The sequence below is a fragment of the Eulemur rufifrons genome, chromosome 19, assembly GCF_041146395.1.
Source record: "Eulemur rufifrons isolate Redbay chromosome 19, OSU_ERuf_1, whole genome shotgun sequence".
NCBI classification, from domain to species: domain Eukaryota; kingdom Metazoa; phylum Chordata; class Mammalia; order Primates; family Lemuridae; genus Eulemur; species Eulemur rufifrons.
The window spans coordinates 96,552,414-96,571,001 of NC_091001.1; the positions used below are offsets into that span (position 1 = coordinate 96,552,414).

Genomic DNA, 18,588 nt, shown 5'->3' on the forward strand with positions numbered 1-18,588 from the left:
AGGTATGGCTAAACTGTTTTCCAAAGCAGCTGCATGATTTTACATTTGCATCAGCAGTATATGAGAGTTTCAGTTTCTCTATGTCCTCACTGACACTTGTTATTTTCCATTTAAAAAAAATGATAGCCATTCTAGTGGATGTGAAGTATCTCATTGTGGTTTTTGTTTGCATTTTCCTAATGACTAATGATGTTGAGCATCTTTTCATGTGCTTGTTGGTCATTTGTATATCTTTTTTGGAGAAATGTCAATTTAAATTATTTGCCCATTTTTTAGTTGGATTGTCTTTTAGATATTTGGTTAAATTGTAAGAGTTTTCATACATTCTGGATCCTAGACCCTTAATGAATATGTGGTTTGCATATGTTTTTTCCATTCTTTAGGTTGCCTTTTCACTTTCTTGATAGAATCCTTTGACACACAGAGGTTTTTAATTCAAATAAAGTGCAATGTTATCTATTTCTTTGGTTGCTTATACTTTAGGGTGTTTGTTCCTGATACTGAGTTGAGAGCTTTCAGTCCTTCCCCATTAAGTGTAACGTTAGCTGTGGGATTTTTTGTAGATGCCCTTTATCAGGTTGAGGAAGTTTCTTCTAGTCTTAGTTTTCTGTGTTTTTATTATGAAAGTGTGTTGGATTTTGTCAAATGCTGTTTCTGTGTCTGTTGAAATGATCATGTGGTTTTCCAAGCCCATTTTTTTGTGTACTATAAATAAAGTTACATCAGTTTTCTTTTGGTTAGAGGTTGTCATCCCAAGTAGCTGAGGCATGTGCTGTCACACCTGGCTAATTTTTTTTACTTTTTGTAGAGGTAGGGGTCTCACTATGTTACCCAGGCTGGTCTCGACCTCCTGGCCTCATGTGATCCTCCCATGTTGGTCTCCCAAAGTGCTGGGGTTACAGGCATGAGCCACCACGCCTGGCCTAGTCTTGTGTCTTTTAAGTGGTACATTAGTATATTTATATTTATTGCAATTACTGATATATTTGGATGCATACCAGCCATTTTATTTTGTGCTTTCTATTTGTGCTACTTGTTCTATGTTTCTCCACCTTCTTTTGGATTGATCAGTTCTATTTTCATTTCAGTTCCTCCCCCCAGTTCTTTAGTGTTGGAAAGTATACTTTCAGATTTTGTTTATTTGAAAATGTTTTTCTTGATCCTTTTTTCTTGAAAGTTTTTTCTGCTTAGTATAGAATTTAAAGTTGGTGGTAATTTCTTTTTAGCACATTAAAATTATTTTTCAGTCTTCTGCCTCCTTTGTTGCTTGAAGTCAAATGTCATTCTTGCTATTTCTCTTTCAAGGAAATGTCTCTTTTCTGTCTGGTTGAATATTGTTTATTTTTTTTCATGAGTCACCAGTGCACTAATGAAGATGTTTTTATGTTTCATCCAGGAATTTTAGTTATTTTCAAGAGAAGGGTAGACCCAGGTACCTAGCCCACCTTATTTCTGGAAAATAGTGGTTTACTTAATGCAGTTGTATTTTTTTATTTTTAGGGCCACAGAGAGAAACATTTGAGTTGTTAAATGTTGCTGAAGTTTCTAGGCTGAAGTAACATAAGATGAATTCAAGGTGATGTAGCAAATTTCTAAAAAGGCTAGAAGTTCTTATGAGTAGTTTTTCATCTTTTTTTCCTAATTACCTGTCGTTAGGAATTGCATGGGTCACTATTTCCATAGACCTGAAATACTAGTTGTTTAAATATGAACTGTGAAGATAGTCAGTCCCGGACTGCTGTGGTGGCTCCTTGATGTCGTCTAGGATGAATGTTCTTTATTCTGCCACAGAATGTTTTTCTCATTGTCGGCTAAAGAGTTTCTTTTCTTTAAACTTAAAAATTAATTGGCAAATTCAAGTGTCCAATTGTGAAGGTGGTACCATGCTTTAAAATTGTTGAAAGTTTATTTTCTTTGTCTCTTAGTTCATCTTGTTGATATCTGGAACATGATTGAAGCCTTCCGAGACAATGGCCTTAATACTCTGGACCATACCACTGAGATCAGTGTGTCCCGCCTGGAAACTGTCATCTCATCCATCTACTATCAGTTGAACAAGCGCCTTCCTTCTACTCACCAAATCAGTGTGGAACAGTCTATCAGCCTCCTCCTCAACTTTATGATTGCTGCATATGACAGGCTAGTATCTTACATGCCTACTTCATTTTAGGAATGCTGATCTCTTAATCATTCTGCTTCCATACTGCCTTGCTAAGGGTTGTCAACTTAGAATCACAGTTAAAAGGGAAATTATTCAGTGTAAGTCCCTTCTAGAGACTGGTTAACGTGACTTACTCTCCTGGGGTATGTCATATATTAAACTCATTATATTATGGAGTATCACAACACTTGAGATGTATTGTTTGGTAAAATTATAGGTACCTTAATATAGTTGTTATCTATCCAGTGAAATATAGCTAAGCTTTGAATTTTATTATGGGGTTTTCTGTTTGACTCTTAAGACTAATCTTTCTTCACTTTGTAATATCAAATGTCCTTAGATTATAGTATCTTATTTTCTCTTTATTTATGTCTAAGAACCTATTTAAAATTTTTAACGTAGAGCATTGTCTGCATTAAACAATTACAACAAGAGAAGAAAACTATTTAAATATACTCAGAATTAAAACAGAAATTATATGCTTTATATTTGTGGAGAATTAAGTTGATATTATAAAAAAAAACAAAAAATAAATTGTAAAGGACTGATTTATGATTGTGGAATAACAGAGATTAATGGTTATATTCTCAGAACCCAGAGTTCAGATTTCGGATACCTGCTATGCTATTGGGCATCTGATTTGAATGGGTTAATTGTCCCTGCTTCATTTTTTTCTCTCTGTAGACCTACTTTGGGTTCCTACATTTGTGAAATGCTATTATAAATATCTTACAATTGTGAGGATTCTGTGAATTAGTGGTAAGACTATGGAAGTGTCAAAGGCAAGTCATAATTTAGGCACTAACTAAATTTACAATATTTTAATAAGCTGTTATCAAGTTAGATATTATATCCATTTAATAGAAAATTATTTAAAGAGATTTGAATTTATTTATTTGTATATTTTTTAGACCAGGTCTCATTATGTTGCTCAGGCTGGTCTTGAACTCCTGGGCTTGAGCGATACTTCTGCCTCAGCCTCCCGAGTAGCTGGGACTACAGGCACATGCCACCATACCCAGCTAATTTTATTTTTTGTAGAGATGGATTCTCACCATGTTATCCAGTCTAGTCTCAAACTCCTGGCCTCAAAGGATCTTCTTGCCTCTGCCTCCCAAAGTGCTGAGATTACTGATGTGAGCCACCACACCCAGCCCAGAAATTTGAATTTTTAAAATAAGAGTAAACAAGAATCAACAATAAGTTAGAGTATACTTTAAAATGAAAGAGTGGAATTGGAATGTTCCTAGCACAAAGAAATGTTAAATGCCTGAGATGATGGATACGCCAGTTACCCTGATTTGATTAATTCGCATGGTATGCCTGTATCAAACATCACATGTACCCTATAAAGATATACAACTATTATTTACCCATAATAAAAAAATAAACAATAAATTTAAAAAAGAGTGTATAAGAGAAGAGACGTAAGTACCAGAATTCTAATGCCATCTTTTAGTAACTTAGATTAGTGACTTCATAAGGTTAATTTTATCCTGTCCAAGGATTGGCTTTTTGATTCAAAGCCCTTAGTGAAAATTATTACTCTGTGGTAAGTAAGCAGCTCTTATTATGACACTGACTCACTGAATAAATAAATTTGAGAGTCACACAATTCAAATTAATTCAAGAAACAATTTTTTAAAAAGTCAGAAATAAAAATTATCTTACTGTCTAAAAATGGTAAAGCAGAGATTAAAAACTTTGACTCCATAATCATACCAAATAAGTTAAATACTATGATGTCTTAGTTCATTTGGCTTGCTGTAACAAATACTAGAAACTGGGTAACTTATAAACAACAGAAATTTGTTTTTATAATCCTGGAGGCTGGGAAGTCCAAAATCAAGGCAGACGTGTCTGAGGAAGGGCCTGCCTTCTGGCTCATAGATGCCACCTTCTTGCCGTGTCCCCACATGGCAGAAGGGATAAGAGGTCTTTCTAGAACTTCTTTTATAAGGGCACTAATCCCATTCATGAGGGCTCTGCCTTCATGACCTAATTGCCTCCCAAAGGCCCCACCTCCTAACGCCATCACTTTGGGGTTAGGATTTCAACGTGAATTTTAGAGGAACAAAAACATTTAGACCATAGCATATGGCTAAAGAAGGGAGGGGAAGGAAGAGTGAAAAGGTACCAGAAGGGAGAATGGGAAGACCAAACTTAGGAGCAGAAGGTACAAAGATATCCTGGGGCACATTCAAAGGAAGCTAGACATGTACAGAGAGAGACAAAAAGAGTGAATGGACAGTGAATCATATGAAGGCAGATGAGTAGAAAAGCACACTAAAAAGAACTAGCCAGTACGAAAAGAGAAGAATAAGAAATGTAGTATGTCAGTAGTGTTGGGTAATTTTCAAGTCAATATGATTAAAACTTTGACCATGGTAATCAGAATAAATTATCACATCTTTACTAACCTGGAAATCTTTATAAGGGTTTATTTAGCTATCCAGAAATTTAAAATTGGCCTTATTGTACTGGAAAAAAGAAAGAGACCTGGTTATCAGAATCTCTTGAAAATCAGAGCATTTTGTTAAATATGTCAAATATTAGTCTTTTTATTCATTGGCCACTTTATTACTTAGGTTGGAGAGTTCCTTTCACACATAGAATACCTAGTTATTTATTTTAATTAAGCCTTTCAGGCTTTATATTTCATGATTCCTCAACGTTAAAATTTGAATGCAAAAATTGTTTAATCATAACTTCCAAATTGTAGTCAACGTTTTTGGCCAGATAGTTTCTGATTATTATAATGGATTAAAAGACTGTAAAACAGCAGTTAGGAGCAAATAGAATCTGAGACTTTTCATTAAGTCACTATTTTCTTAGGATTTAATTTTTTTAATACTGAGAGTTCTGAATACTTTATATTTTGGTAATGAAAAACATTGAGAAGTACAGAGACCAATATTACAAACCTCTGTGTGTAGGACCTTAGTGAAAGCCAGATGGAGTAGTGAAAACGTTCTGGTAGTTGCATTACATTTTCCTCTTGGGTCCTCCAGGACAATAGTATTGGTAGTCCCATGGTCTGGTGTAATGATACAACAGAAGGTACTCTAACCAATATAATAAGGATATCCACATTCCCAGCATGAGGGAGAGGAGGTCTTCCTTACTCTTCTGCAGCTGAGCCAATTTCACATTTTAAGGTTTGTTGCTTAAAACCCCCCTTTCTGTTTCCAGCCTTTGTTCATTGTATTTAGTTCTAAGAAATTGAAAGTCTACTCACGTGGGCTTTTATAATAACAGGGGTATAGGCTCACGTAACTGAGGGGTCCAGAGGCAGGCCAATCCCTGATCTTGGTTGCCTGGCTTCATTTCTTTTAGTGATCTTGGCTTTGCTCTCCTCCTGTATCAGCTTCATCCTTAGGCTGACTTCACAAATGCCTGCTAGCAGCTATTAAATGCTTCCTCTTTCGAGGTGAGGTAAGGGGAGAGAGTTGACTTCTTTCAACACCAAACAGAAGTACTGAGTTTTCATCCAGAATTATGTGCTTGGGCCAGGTATGTGTAGGTGTTATGCTCGAGAATTTGTGCCTGTGGAGCAGGGGGTAGTTTTGTTTTTACCTTGACCACATGGTGCCACATAGTGGGGGATGGATGGTGGACTAGGTATGAGGGAGACACACCGTGTTCACTAAGTTTCATGCAGTGCATCATGAACTAGTGGTTCTCTTTCTCCTTAGGTGTCCCCACTATCCACGTAGATCCTTGAACCTGAAACCTGAGAATCATTTATAACTCTTCCTTCCTTCTCAGTCCCCATATCCTTTACCAAGTTCTATTATTTCTACCTCTTGAATCTCTCTCAAGTCTATGTGCTTCTCTCCATCCCAGGGCTGCATCCCAGATCATCTCCATCTTTTTTCTGAATTACTACCATGGCTTCTAATTGATCTTTGTACATGTACTCTTTCTTTCCTCATTATTCATTCTTAGAAATAATAAATATCCATGCACCCATTGTCTCACGTAGGACCTTGAACTTTGACAGTGGCTTCTATTTACCTCTCTTCTCTCCTGCCCATCCCACTGACCTGCACCTAAGGTAAGCACTCTCCTCATTTTGTGTTATATTTTCTTCTTTTTAAAATTTTTTTCTTTCCTTTTTTTTTTTTTTTTTGTTTGGTACATTCCAGAGAAGGAATGTGTCAACCCCTGCAAGTAGAGGAGACCTGATTTTTTAAATTGACATAATAATTGTACATATTTATGATATACAGAGTGATATTTTGATGCATATAATGTATAGTGATCAGATCAGGGTAATTTAGCATATCCATCATCTCAGATACTTATCATTTCTTTGTGTTGGGAACATTCAGTATCTTCCTTTTAGCTATTTGAAGTGATACATTAACTTGAGTTATCCTACAGTGCTACAGAACACTAGAATGTATTTGTTCTATCTAGCTATAATTTAGCATCCTTCAACCAATATCTTCCTGTCTCTCCTTTCCCTCAGCCTTCCCAACCTCTAGTATCCTCTGTCCTTTCTTCTTAAAAAATGTTTTTTCATATATATAGGCTAAACATGTTTAAACATTAAACATGTTTAATTTTAATTATTTTTGTCAATTATAAAAAGGATGTCATGCTGTATGTAGTATTATCTGATTTACTTTTTTCATCCATTAATATATTTTAAAGATTCATTCTATTGCCTGTAGCTATAGTTCAATTATATTTTCACTGTTGTATAATATTCTATGTGTTACTATACCATTTTGGTTTTTTCCGTGTTTTTGCTTTAACAAACAACACTGTTTGCAATATTCTTATATGTGTGTCGGTACATGTATGCAAGTATTTCTCTTGGTTCTATGTTGAGGGATGGAATTGCTGAGTTGTGCGGTATATGAAAGTTCAACATTAGAAGATAATATCAATTATTTTTCCAGGTTGTACCAGTGCATAAGAGATCCTTTTGATCCACATTCTCTAAGGCTTAGAATTGTCAGGCTTTTTAGCTTTTGCTAAATGACATCGTGTTGTTGTCATGATTTGCATTTTCTTGATTGCTAAGTGCGACTTCATATGTTTATTGGCTATTTGTTTCTTCTGTGAAATGCCTCTTTGTGTCTTTTGCCTGTTATTCCAGTGTGTTGTTTTTTTTCTTTTTGTATTGAAATGTTCGAGTTCTTCATATGTTCTAGATAATCTTTCTTGGTTCTGCATGTTGTGCTTATCTTCTCCTAATTTGTAGCTTAACTTTTAACTTAATGTATCTTTTTCTTGACATGCTTTTTAAAGGAAATTTTCAAATATTTACAAACACAGAAAGAATATTGTAATAAAACTTGACATACTTATCACTCAGCTTCAACAACTATCAACACACAGCCAGTCTTATGTCAGCTCTACCCCTAGCTCTCCACCTCCCCTACCTCTTTCCTTCTTCCCTGGCTTATTTGAAGCAAATGTCAGATGTCATGGCATTGCATATATATAAATATTCTAGCGTATGCATATCTCTGAAAGATGGGACTCCTTTAAAAAATTATCTCACTTAAAAATTAATAAATATTCATTAATATCTTAAAATATCTAGTTTTCCCATTTCACTAATTCTCTTATAAACTTTTATTTTTTAATGTTTTATTTGACTTGAGATCCAAATGAGGTTCACGTATTGCACTTGGTTGATATTCTCTTAAGATTCTTTTCATCAGTAGGCTCTCCCTTCTTCTTCCTGTCTTTATCTTAGAGATTACAGTATGCAGTTTTGATTTTTTTCGAAGTCTATTATGAATTTGGTACCATTACTCTCTTTCTGCATAATGAAAAGACTATGGGATTCTTTAATTTCATTTATCACTTCATTATGGTTGTGTATTTTTATTTTATATATTTAATTTATAGGTAAATCTGTGGGTAAATTAAATGATGTTAACTGCATAAAAGAATAATAGGGTCTGCTTGATTTTAAACATATAAGTTTTGTTGTTTTTCATTCCTTCTTATATTTGCAAGCCTCCATCAGGAATTATTTTCCTTCTGCCTGAAGAACACCCTTTGGTATCTCCGTTGTGCAAGCCAGATTGTGCTACATTTGCTTGGTTTTTGTTTGAAAATTTCACCTCCATTCTTTTTAAGGGTATTTTCATTTGGAATACAATTCTTGATTGACAGTGAGTTTCTTTCATTTTAAGGATGTTGTTCCAGTATCTTTTTGCTTACATTATTTCTGTTGAGAAGTCAATTGTAGATGTAATCTTTGTTTCTTTGGTGGTGATCTCTCAATGCTCTCTGGCAACTTTTAAGATTTTGTTTTTGGTTTTAAGCGCTATTACTATTGTATGTCAGAGTGTGATTTTCTTTGTATTTACCCTACTTGTAGTTCATTGAGCCTTTTGTATATGTAGTTTGATATACTTCATTGTTTTAAAAAATTATTGTTTTCTCTTTATATGTTGTTTCTTCCCAATTCTCTCCTCTCTTCTGGGACTTTAAATACATGTATAGTATATGTTGTTACTATCGTCTCAATATTTTCTTACCATTTTTTGTCAATTGGCATCTTTTTCTCTCTCTGGGCTTCATTCTGGGCAATTTTTCCTATAATATATCTCCCAGTTTATTTACTCTCTCTTTACTAATGTCTAATCTGCTTTTGAACCCATCAAGTTCTTAATTTTAATGATTTTTTTTTAGTTTGGAAATTTATATATGGTAGATTTAACTGTCAAATATCTCATTCTTGTCTCTTATTCCTTAAATACTACTAAGCATAGTTACTTTAAGATTTGTGCTTATAATCTAATATCTGGATTTTCTGTCGTTCTTTTTGTACTATTATTTATTGTTTCTGGTTCTCACTCATAATGTCTTATTTCCTATTTGCCTTGTTATTTTTTATTATATGCCAAACATTACATAGCAAAGTTATTTTTTACTTTTTATTATGTGCCAGACGTTATATTGTAGAATTATTTGCAGGAATAATTTGAGGCCTAGGTTTTCTTCCAAAGAGGACATACGTTTTCTTCTGCGAGGTGCCTGGAAACCTTAACAATCCAGATCACCTCAGTTCAGTTTCTGATTCATTCCCTGTGAGGACCTGTTTACATCTGGACACCATTACTTTTAGGTGCAGCCTTTGGGCTCTCAACCAAAAGTACCAAGAGTGGGGTTTGGCAGTTTTACCAGGATCCCCTCTCCCTTGGCAGGTCCAAGATTCCATGTCTTTCTAGCTCTCAGTCCCATGAAAGAGTTACTGTGTACTTCAGTCTTTTTGCTTTCTCCTCTGAAATCAGAAAATCACTTGCATGGAAAAGTGATTTCATCCATTGCACTCACCTCCTTGGGCATCCAGCCTTCCCTGCATTTGGTAACTCTGTTGTTCTCATTTGCATTCAAGGAGACTTTTACAGACTTTTCCCATCTTCTCTTTTTTTGCTCAGAGGAAGAGTTGATCAGAATCAACTAGTCTGCCATTACCAGAAGCTTATTCTTTTTTCATATATCCTCTTGTGTTTTTATTTTTTGTTTTTCTGACTGTTGGCATTATCTACTGTGTTCTCTTTATTAATGTTTTTCACATATAGTTCAATTTCTTTAACTTTCTCTATTTCCTTTTAGAACAGTTTATCAGTTTATATTTCTATTTACTAATTTATTTTTCATCTGGAGCCATTCTACTGTTTATTCCATCTATTATGTTATTTTTTAGCTATTGTTTTTTCCATACCTAATATATTTGATTGATTCTTTTTCATGATTTGTGGTTCTTGTTTCATGTTAATAATGGCTTTTAATATACATTTATTATTATTTTAATTCTTGGTCGATTTGTTCTAGTACTTATACTTCTAAAAATGGTATATGTTGTCCTTTTTTTTTTTTTTTTTTTTTTTAAGTAGAGTGCCTCTATGTCGAAGGACTGGCCAACAAGTGGATATTTATTGTGGATGTGGGCAAAACTTTGATATGTGGGCTGGGAGTATCCCTGTGCAGGCATAGTCCTTTGAAGTAGGGGGTGTACTGGAGGTGGGAAGGAAAGGAGATCAGGCTTTCCCCATGTGGGAATGTGAAGTGTCTTATGATTCTAAATTTGTACTTGGCTTTCCTGGTCACTATAAAGGTATATTAATCAAGGTATAAAGTTAGGAAAGTATTCTGGTTGATAATTTGTTAGCTTGATTGATCACTTTAAATATTTAAACATATTAGACACACGGCCCTCCATTTGTAATCTTGTTGCTATAGGGGCAGGCCTGTTGGCAGCCTTTGATTGGGTCATGGTGATTTCTCAAAAAAGACTTACTTTTTAGAAGAACTATCTCATTTTAAAATGCTGTTCTAAAGTTTTCATACATTAATCCTGATAGGACATTCTTCTTGGACAGCTACTGTGTTCTATGTTTTTCACTCCCCCTGTAAGAAAGGAAAATGTTCTGTAATGCGTTCCTGAGAAATTCCTCTAATAATTTATTTCTGACTATTGAATCTTATTTTTTCCACTTATGTTTTTCATCAATTTCTGTTATATAAGTAAGTCTAAGGCCTTCACCAAAAGTGTTGGTTTGGAGGTATAATGAAATTCCACCTTAAAAATGGAACACACCTGTAAAAACTGGTATCTGATGAAATTAGGTTTGGATAAAATCTACAAAATACATGTAAATTAAAAAAATAACAAAATACAGTATTGAACACATGATTAAAAGGCCCAGGGTTATTGTTTGCCATCTAAAATAATACATAGTAGAAAACATTCTTGCTAATTTGAACAATCTAAAGATTTCTTCAGTATAAAGACTTTTGTATATCTAATTTATGATGGATTTATATGAAAAAATTTCTAGGTAGTTGCAAATATGGCTAACAGTCATTTAAAAATCTTGTTTTAGCAGTTTAATTTTGATACCTTTAAAAAGTTCCATAGTTCCCTCTTAATAGTGAGTATTTAAAACAAAATATAAAACAAATCAGAAACCAAGTAGTCCATTTTAAATAAAAGCAAACGTGTTCCTTAAATTCTGAATCTGCCCAGTTAGCATATTATGGAATGGACATAGCTGAAAAAAGATAATATTAGGTTACAGTCTTCCTCATTAGTGTTTTTTAAACAAAACTATAATTTCCTGGGAGGCACAAACATTTCATGTATTTATGTACAGTATTTACTTACATCCCTGCTTGTTCTTAGAAGAATTCAAGATGATGAGAAGAAAGTCAGCCAAATAAAATCAGAGTGCTAGTGCTGAATGGGACAATTTTCCACAATTGTAGCACATTTAACTCTTAAAAGGATCTGATCATAGCTCTTTGAGGAAATTTCCAGGGGATGATAGAGAATGAGCTAGGGGTTTTGAATGTTTTAAAATAGTGAAATCCTGAAAGAGAACCTAGTGCAAAATGGAGAAAAACAGCTGCTCTGAGGGGGAGTGGAGCCCAGCTCTCTGCACTGCCTCCCTGCCAGACTGGTGCCACTGTCCATGGATGTCCTGATCATGTGTGACATGATGCCACCGAGACGACTTTGCGGAGCTCCAGTCTACCCTAAGTGCAGACATGAGTGAAGTCGAAGTATGCATCACATATTTACTCTTTATTTTGTAGCTTTTCTCCCAGTAGAAGTCATGAGTGTGTTCTCAAACAAGAACAATTTCAGGATATGCAGACCTTGCAAAGGGTTCACCATTAGCTAATACTTCAGATTTTTTTTGGTTTATTCTTTTGTGCTTATTTTCTTTCCTTTTTATAAGGTTGTTTTTTTTTTTTTTTTAAAAGAAAGGGCAGAAAGTAACGTACTTTTTCTGAGTGTACTGCTTTTTCCATGCCTTTGTTTTTTTCCTGAAACTGAGTAGAAAGGTAGTAAGGAGTCCAGAGGCTTCTCCAGTCCATTCATACCTCACCTGCAAAGTAATCTGATTAAGACTCTATTTTCATCATGTAACTTCCCACTTCAGAAACCTTCGAAGACTCCCAGTGGTTTTGAATTAAGCTCGTATTCCTCAGTTAGGTCTGATGACAGCAGTCCTTGCCTCCCTGCTCACACCAAGCTCTAATTAAGCTCCTTGAGGCACTTTTCAGTCTTCCTAGTCTGACGTGCTCATTTTTCCCTCCACACATTTTTATCTTCTCTCCTCGACCCCCAGTTGCCGCCCCATCTGTCTGGGAATACTCAGCCTCCTTTTCTTCTTCTGTCCCAATCTTTTCTATTTCTCAGGATTCAGGCTAAGTTTTTACCTACTCTGTAGCCCATCTTATTATCACCAATCCCATTTTCATCCCTTTCATGACCGCTAGTTCTTCTTTGTACCATTTTGACTTTTAATTACATAATGTTGTCAACTGCTTCATAAGTGTACAAATTAGATTGAAAGTCCTTGAAAGCAGAGATTCTACTTTATATTTCTTTGATTCCTCAATAAGTATAATGCTAGATTCTTAATAAGTGTTTGTAAGGTTAAAATGAAAAACAGCAGGCATTCTGATTGTGATAAAATTGAATAATATTCTAAGTTGATTTTACTTGATTAAGCTGTTTGACGTTTGCCAAATGGATTCTCGATTTGCAGTTGATTATTGCATAATCCATTAACTGAAGTTTTGTAAATTAAGATTAATTGGAAAAATATGAGTTTTTGAAAATCAAAGAGAAATGCTCTTATTACTTTCAGCTACATGTGATAATTGGACTGGTAATGGTGTTTCTAAAACAGAAATCTATTTTCATGTGAGAAGCACTAATTTATGGTTGGCAGCATCCACAATTGTTTGCTAAAAATATAGAAACAGCTTGTTTTCTTAAGTAAAAAATGCTCCCCATAGTCTTGTTTTCAAAGGTAGTAATTTGAATAGCAAACTCAAAAAATAGTGTAAAGCTAGAAACATCATCCAGATTAGGTTAAATATTGAAAGGTAGGCAGAATTTGAGATTTTATTGAACTGAAACAAACAAGTTCCCATCCAGAGGGCACAGGTGAGGATTGCAGAGGCTTCTGAAGGTACCTGCATGTTAAAACATAACAGTGGTTATTCAGGGTGACTCACTGTCTGCTTAGCTTGGCACAGAGCTAATAATGGTGTTTTCTCAATGTTGGTTAATAAGAACTCTTTTTAGAGTCATGTGCATAGTTTGTTTTTCAGACTGTAAAATGATAGGTCTATGGAAATGAATCATGCAGAGGAGTCTGAGAGAGAATCTTCATGTTCCTTATTGAGGGAGGGTGCTCCCTGCAGGGCTTCTGTTTGGGTGGGGTTAAAATAACAAGTTTCTTCTCTCCTGTTATCCTCAACAAATATTACCTGTTTATCTTTTCATTTTAGTATCTTGATATAATGGTTAGTATTCATTGTTAATAGTATTATATTTTAAATGTTGACCTGCTAATCAACTCTCATAGGCCAGATTTTAAGTGAATTATATTATTTGTGATTAAACCAGGTTAAATTTTCTAAATCTTGTTTGAAAAGAATTGATTCTGGTATAAACTTGATTTTACGTTGGAAGTAGTAAAAACATGGATGTTCGTGAGGTTATATGTGCCAGGGCCAGGGTCAGCTAACTGTTCAGTTTTATATGTAACTTGACCGGTGTATACAGAATAATTTAAGATGTCTGGTGGGAAGGATCAAGAATGACTTTTTCCAAGAAGAAAGAATCAATTAGGTAAAGAACATAATCATGGGGTATTAGCCTACTAAGTAGCTGCAGTTTTCTTTCTGCTTGCCTCTAATTGCAGAGGAAGAATGCTGGAGCTCTAAAGAAACATTAGAAAAGTAAAAGTGCCACTTTCTCCTCGCTTTGTTTGGGGCAGTTATAGGAAGCTGTAGTTAGGCTTAAAGTAAGTAGACTGAGGGATTTCAATGCCAAGAAAAGTATTCAGAGCCAAGGAGTAAATGCTGAAGTTTGGCCTTCAAAGCAATTAGTTGAGAAGAGAGAGCTAAGTTTTTTTCTTTTTGAAGGGAAAGATACAAATAATGTGATTTGAGGAAGCAAGGATTTTGAGAATATCCCTTCACTAATTTTATTGGATGATTTTTTTCATGCCAAGTTATACTTAGATTTTAGAATAAGTATCTTTAATAAGTATCTGTAGCTATCTTTAAATATACCGTTTATTAATTTTGTGTATTTTTTGTTTATATTAATATTTCCTTTTGAAGAATGAATAAACCTTTTGATAGTACAAACTGTGAACCTAAAGTTATAAATGATGGTGTGATAAGTGGGGAAAATCGGTTTGAAATTAAGACCTGAGCCCACTCCCTCATTCTCAGGATGCATAGTTACTTACTTATAAATGTTCCTTTTTTTTTTAGGACAATATTTTATTTATTTTCTCTAAAATCTATTTTATTTTTTTAATTTTTATTTTTAATTATTATGGGTAGATAACTGTATATATTTATGGGGTATATGTGATGTTTTCATATAGGCATATAATGTGCGATGATCAAATCAGGGTAATTAGGGTATTCATCACCTCAAGCTTTTATCATTTATTTGTGTTAGGAACATTGCAATTCCACTCTTCTAGTTATTTTAAAATATGCAATAAATTATTGTTAATTTCATTGTGCTACTGAATACTAGATCTTATTCAGTCTATCTAACTATACTTTTATACCCATTAACCAACTCCCTTTAACTCCCTTTCCCTGCTACCCTATAAATATGTTATTATTTTTTTCTTTTTTTGATATAGAGTGTTACTCTGTTGCCTAGGCTAGAGTACAGTGGTGTCATCATAGCTCATTGCGGCCTCCTGGGCTCAAGCAGTCCTCCTGCCTATCTAGAACTACAGGCACGCACTACCCTCCACCAATCCCCCGCCCCCACCAGCTAATTTTTAAATTTTTTGCAGAGACGGAGTTTCACCATTGCCCAGACTGGTCTCGAACTCCTGGGCTCAAGCGATTCTCCTGCCTTCGCCCCCAAAGTGCTAGGATTACAGGTGTGAGCCACCGCACCCAGCCGATATATTCCTAAACATAAAGACTCACTAAAAATTTTCCTGAAATCTCTTCTGTTTGTAAATGTATCCCCCTCACTTTTACTATCATCCTTAATTTCAGATACTTCTACTTTTACCTGAACTTAAAACTCATTCAACTTTGTATGTTCTCTTTATCCTATTGAGTTACACATTGAGCCTTAGTTGCATATCCCCCCATTCTTAATAAAGCATGTGATATGAAGCACACATTCATTGGGTATCTGAAAGTACATACTGGCTGAGAGGAGAGAAGAGCCATGGTCTGTTGGATGGGAGGTTATGTGTGGAGACTTCTGTGTGGCTGATGTGAACAAGAAAAATGGATCTAAGAAATGATGTATTAAGGGACCACACATTACTGGAAACAATTAGTTGAGGGGTTAGTGAGTCCTTTTATTACAAGGGATTGTTGTATGCCTGATCTAGGTTATTCTGTAAATGAACAGACTCCTTGATCAGAGACCAGCCCTCAAGACTAGTAGTAATCCTAATGAATGGAAAAGGATATAAGTGTTTTAGTGCTGATCCAGGTTAATTGAGAATTATATTTGTTATTCTATATTTGAATATAAGACATTCTGCATCCAGGACTATTATTTGTAACAGTTGAGTTAAAGAATATTTTGAATAAGTATGCAAAGTGTTGTAAAATACTAGTGTTTCTAAAACCTATTGGCGATTAGGAAAAAATGTTGTATAAGTGCTAATTATTGTAATAAGTTTTAGAAGTAAAGATGTCATAGTACCCATTAAGACCCATTGTATGGGGTTTATGGATGGATACTAATGGGGTAAGTCTTCACTAAAGAGTTGAAAGTGTGACCTGGCTTTCTTGGTAGTATGCTGGGCTCTGCAGCATTTTGTTGTCTGTCTGCATAGATAGCATCAGTTTCTTCTCTGAAGCAAGGAATAGATATTATTTTGTCTCTTGGAAGGAAGAAAGTGAGATTTCGAGCCAGAAAGATTTATACAAACACAGTATGATTAATTTTCTTTAATTTTTTACTATTGCTTTTGATTTATCATTGTCAACACAATAAAAGCTAAAGACTTACTATTGCATTCAAGCTCTGTGTTGGTAGTTCTCAGCTCTGGATGCATATTAAAATAACATGAGGAACTTTTTCGACGCAACAAGGGCAAGATGGAGTTTAGGCATCTGAATAGTACCTTTATTCTCATACCCTACTGAGAATTTGTATGGGTTTAGAACTCTAAGGACACACAAAAAGTTGTCTTGTTGATTTCTACAAAAATACACTATTGTGAATTTGATCAGGATTTGTGAAATATTAATAATAAAAAAATATACATATTGGTCTCTGCCCCCAGTCCCTAGCACAAAGCTTCTGAAACCTATGTAATTTCCTGAGCAGTAGAGGTGGTAGGACAATCTTTTGTTATAATGTTTGATCTATGCCCAGGTTCCTGAGACACAGCTCCTAGTACCCTTATAGATAGGTGCTAGCAGAATCTTTTGTTCTAATATTTGAGCTTGGACCCCAGTTCCTTACACTGAGCTCTTGATACCTTTGTAATTTTCTGAGTTAGAGGAGCATTTTTTGTCCTAAGGAGGCTACTCTTGGTGAGCTCCTGGATAGCCTCAGGTTATGGGTCAGTTACTGGGGGAACCAACCAGGTGATTAGAGAGTTGGAACCTTTCCGCCCTATCCTTTAACTTCGGGAAGAGTAGAGGGGCTGAAGGCTGATCACCAGTGGCCAATGATTTAATCAATCACATGTATGTAGTGAAGCTTCCACAAAAGGATTAGGTTTGGAGAGCTTCTAGATAGCTGAATATATTGAGGTTCCTGGAAGGTGGCATACCCTGGGAAGGCATGGAAGCTCCACACCCCTTCCCACATATCTTACCCTATGTATCTCTTCCATCTGGCTATTAATCTGTATGCTCTTAATATTCTTCATAAATAAATGTGTAGATATAAGTGTTTCCTTGAGTTCTGTGAGCCTGTCTAGCAAATTAATCAACCCATAGGAGGAAGTTGTGGGAACCCCCAATTTTATAAGTTAGTTGATCAGAAGTATAGGTGATAACCTATTACTTGTTACTAACATCTGAAGTTGGAGGGCAGTCTTGTGGGACTAAGCCTTCAACCTTTGGGATCTGATACTATCTCCAGGGTAGACAGTGTCAGAATTGAATAAGATTGTAGGACAGCCAGAGCTGGTGTCCTCTGGAGAATTGCTTGCTTGCTGGGGAAATAACCCCCTACACATCTGATGTTAGAGTGAAGTGCTGAATAAAGTAATGTGTAAGAGAGTAGGGAAAAACAGTTTTGTTTTGTTTTTTTTTCTGTCTACTAAGAAGATTGCATTAAATCACAACAGGATTCTGATCAGTTTATAGAAGATTGGTCTCTGCTCCCATAGTCTTCTGTTAATGGACATTTTGATTACATTTTAACTATATTGAGTCTTCTGTTTTATGAACATGGTATATCTCTCTATTTAAGTCTTTTTTGAGTTCTTTCATCAGTATTTTGTAGTTTTCAGCATACATTATCAAACAGAGAAAGTTCCCTTCCTTTCCTAGTTTTCTGAGAGTATTAGAAATCAATGTGAATTTTTTTCTTCTGCGTCTATTCAGATGGTCATATTGCTTTTCTCTCTTGTTTGTTCAGATGGTGAATTATATTGATTAGTTTCCAAATGTCAAACTAGTCTTATGTTCTTGGGATAAAGCTCCCTGGGTTGTGATTTTCATCCTTTTTTTTTTTATATTGCTACATTTGATTTACTCTCATTTTATTAAAGACGTTTGTGACTGTGTTCTTGAAGGATACTGACTTATTGTTTTCCTTAATCATAAAGTCTTTATGTGTCTTTGGTATCAGAATAATGCTGGCCTCATAAAGAGTTGGGAAGTATCCCCTCCTTTTTTAATTACCTGGAAGAGTGAGTGTGGAAGTACAATTATTTCTTTTTTAAATGTTTGGAATTTTCTAGTACATTCCTCAGAATGAAGAGCTTTCTTTTTTAGAAGGCTTTAGAGTACAGATTCAATTTCTGTAAGGGATATGGGCCTATTCAGGTTATCTATTTTTTCTTGAGTGAGCTTTAGTAGTTTGTATTTTTCAAGGAGTAATTTATATCTGTCCAGTTCATCCAAGTTGTTGAATTCATGGACATAAGGGGTTTTTTGGTAATACTTCCTTATTTTTATAATGTCCGTGGAACCTGTGGTGATATCCCCTCTTTCTTTCTTGATACTGGTAATTTTTTTCTTCTTTTTTTCTTAGTCTGTCTAGAGATTTATCGATATTACTGATCCATTCAAAGAACCAGCTTTTGGTTTCATTGATTTCTCTCTATTTTTTTATTTTCAATTTCATTAATTTCTTCTCTTATTTGTAGTATTTTTACCATTTTCTTCTTTTGTGTTTAATTTGCTATTCTTTTTCTAATGTCTTAAGTTGGAAGCTTAGATTATTGACTTGAGAATCTTTT

General features: G+C 34.8%; 1 protein-coding gene across 2 annotated transcripts in view; it reads left to right on the forward strand.

Annotated features, from left to right (window-relative positions):
* Positions 1 to 18,588, forward strand: part of DTNB (dystrobrevin beta) — a 225,735-nt gene that overhangs the window by 33,694 nt on the left and 173,453 nt on the right. For both annotated transcript variants that reach the window (XM_069495025.1, XM_069495024.1), the window contains exon 4: positions 1,926 to 2,139. In XM_069495025.1, coding sequence (XP_069351126.1) covers positions 1,926 to 2,139 — 214 coding nt within the window. The remainder of the gene's footprint in view (positions 1 to 1,925; positions 2,140 to 18,588) is intronic.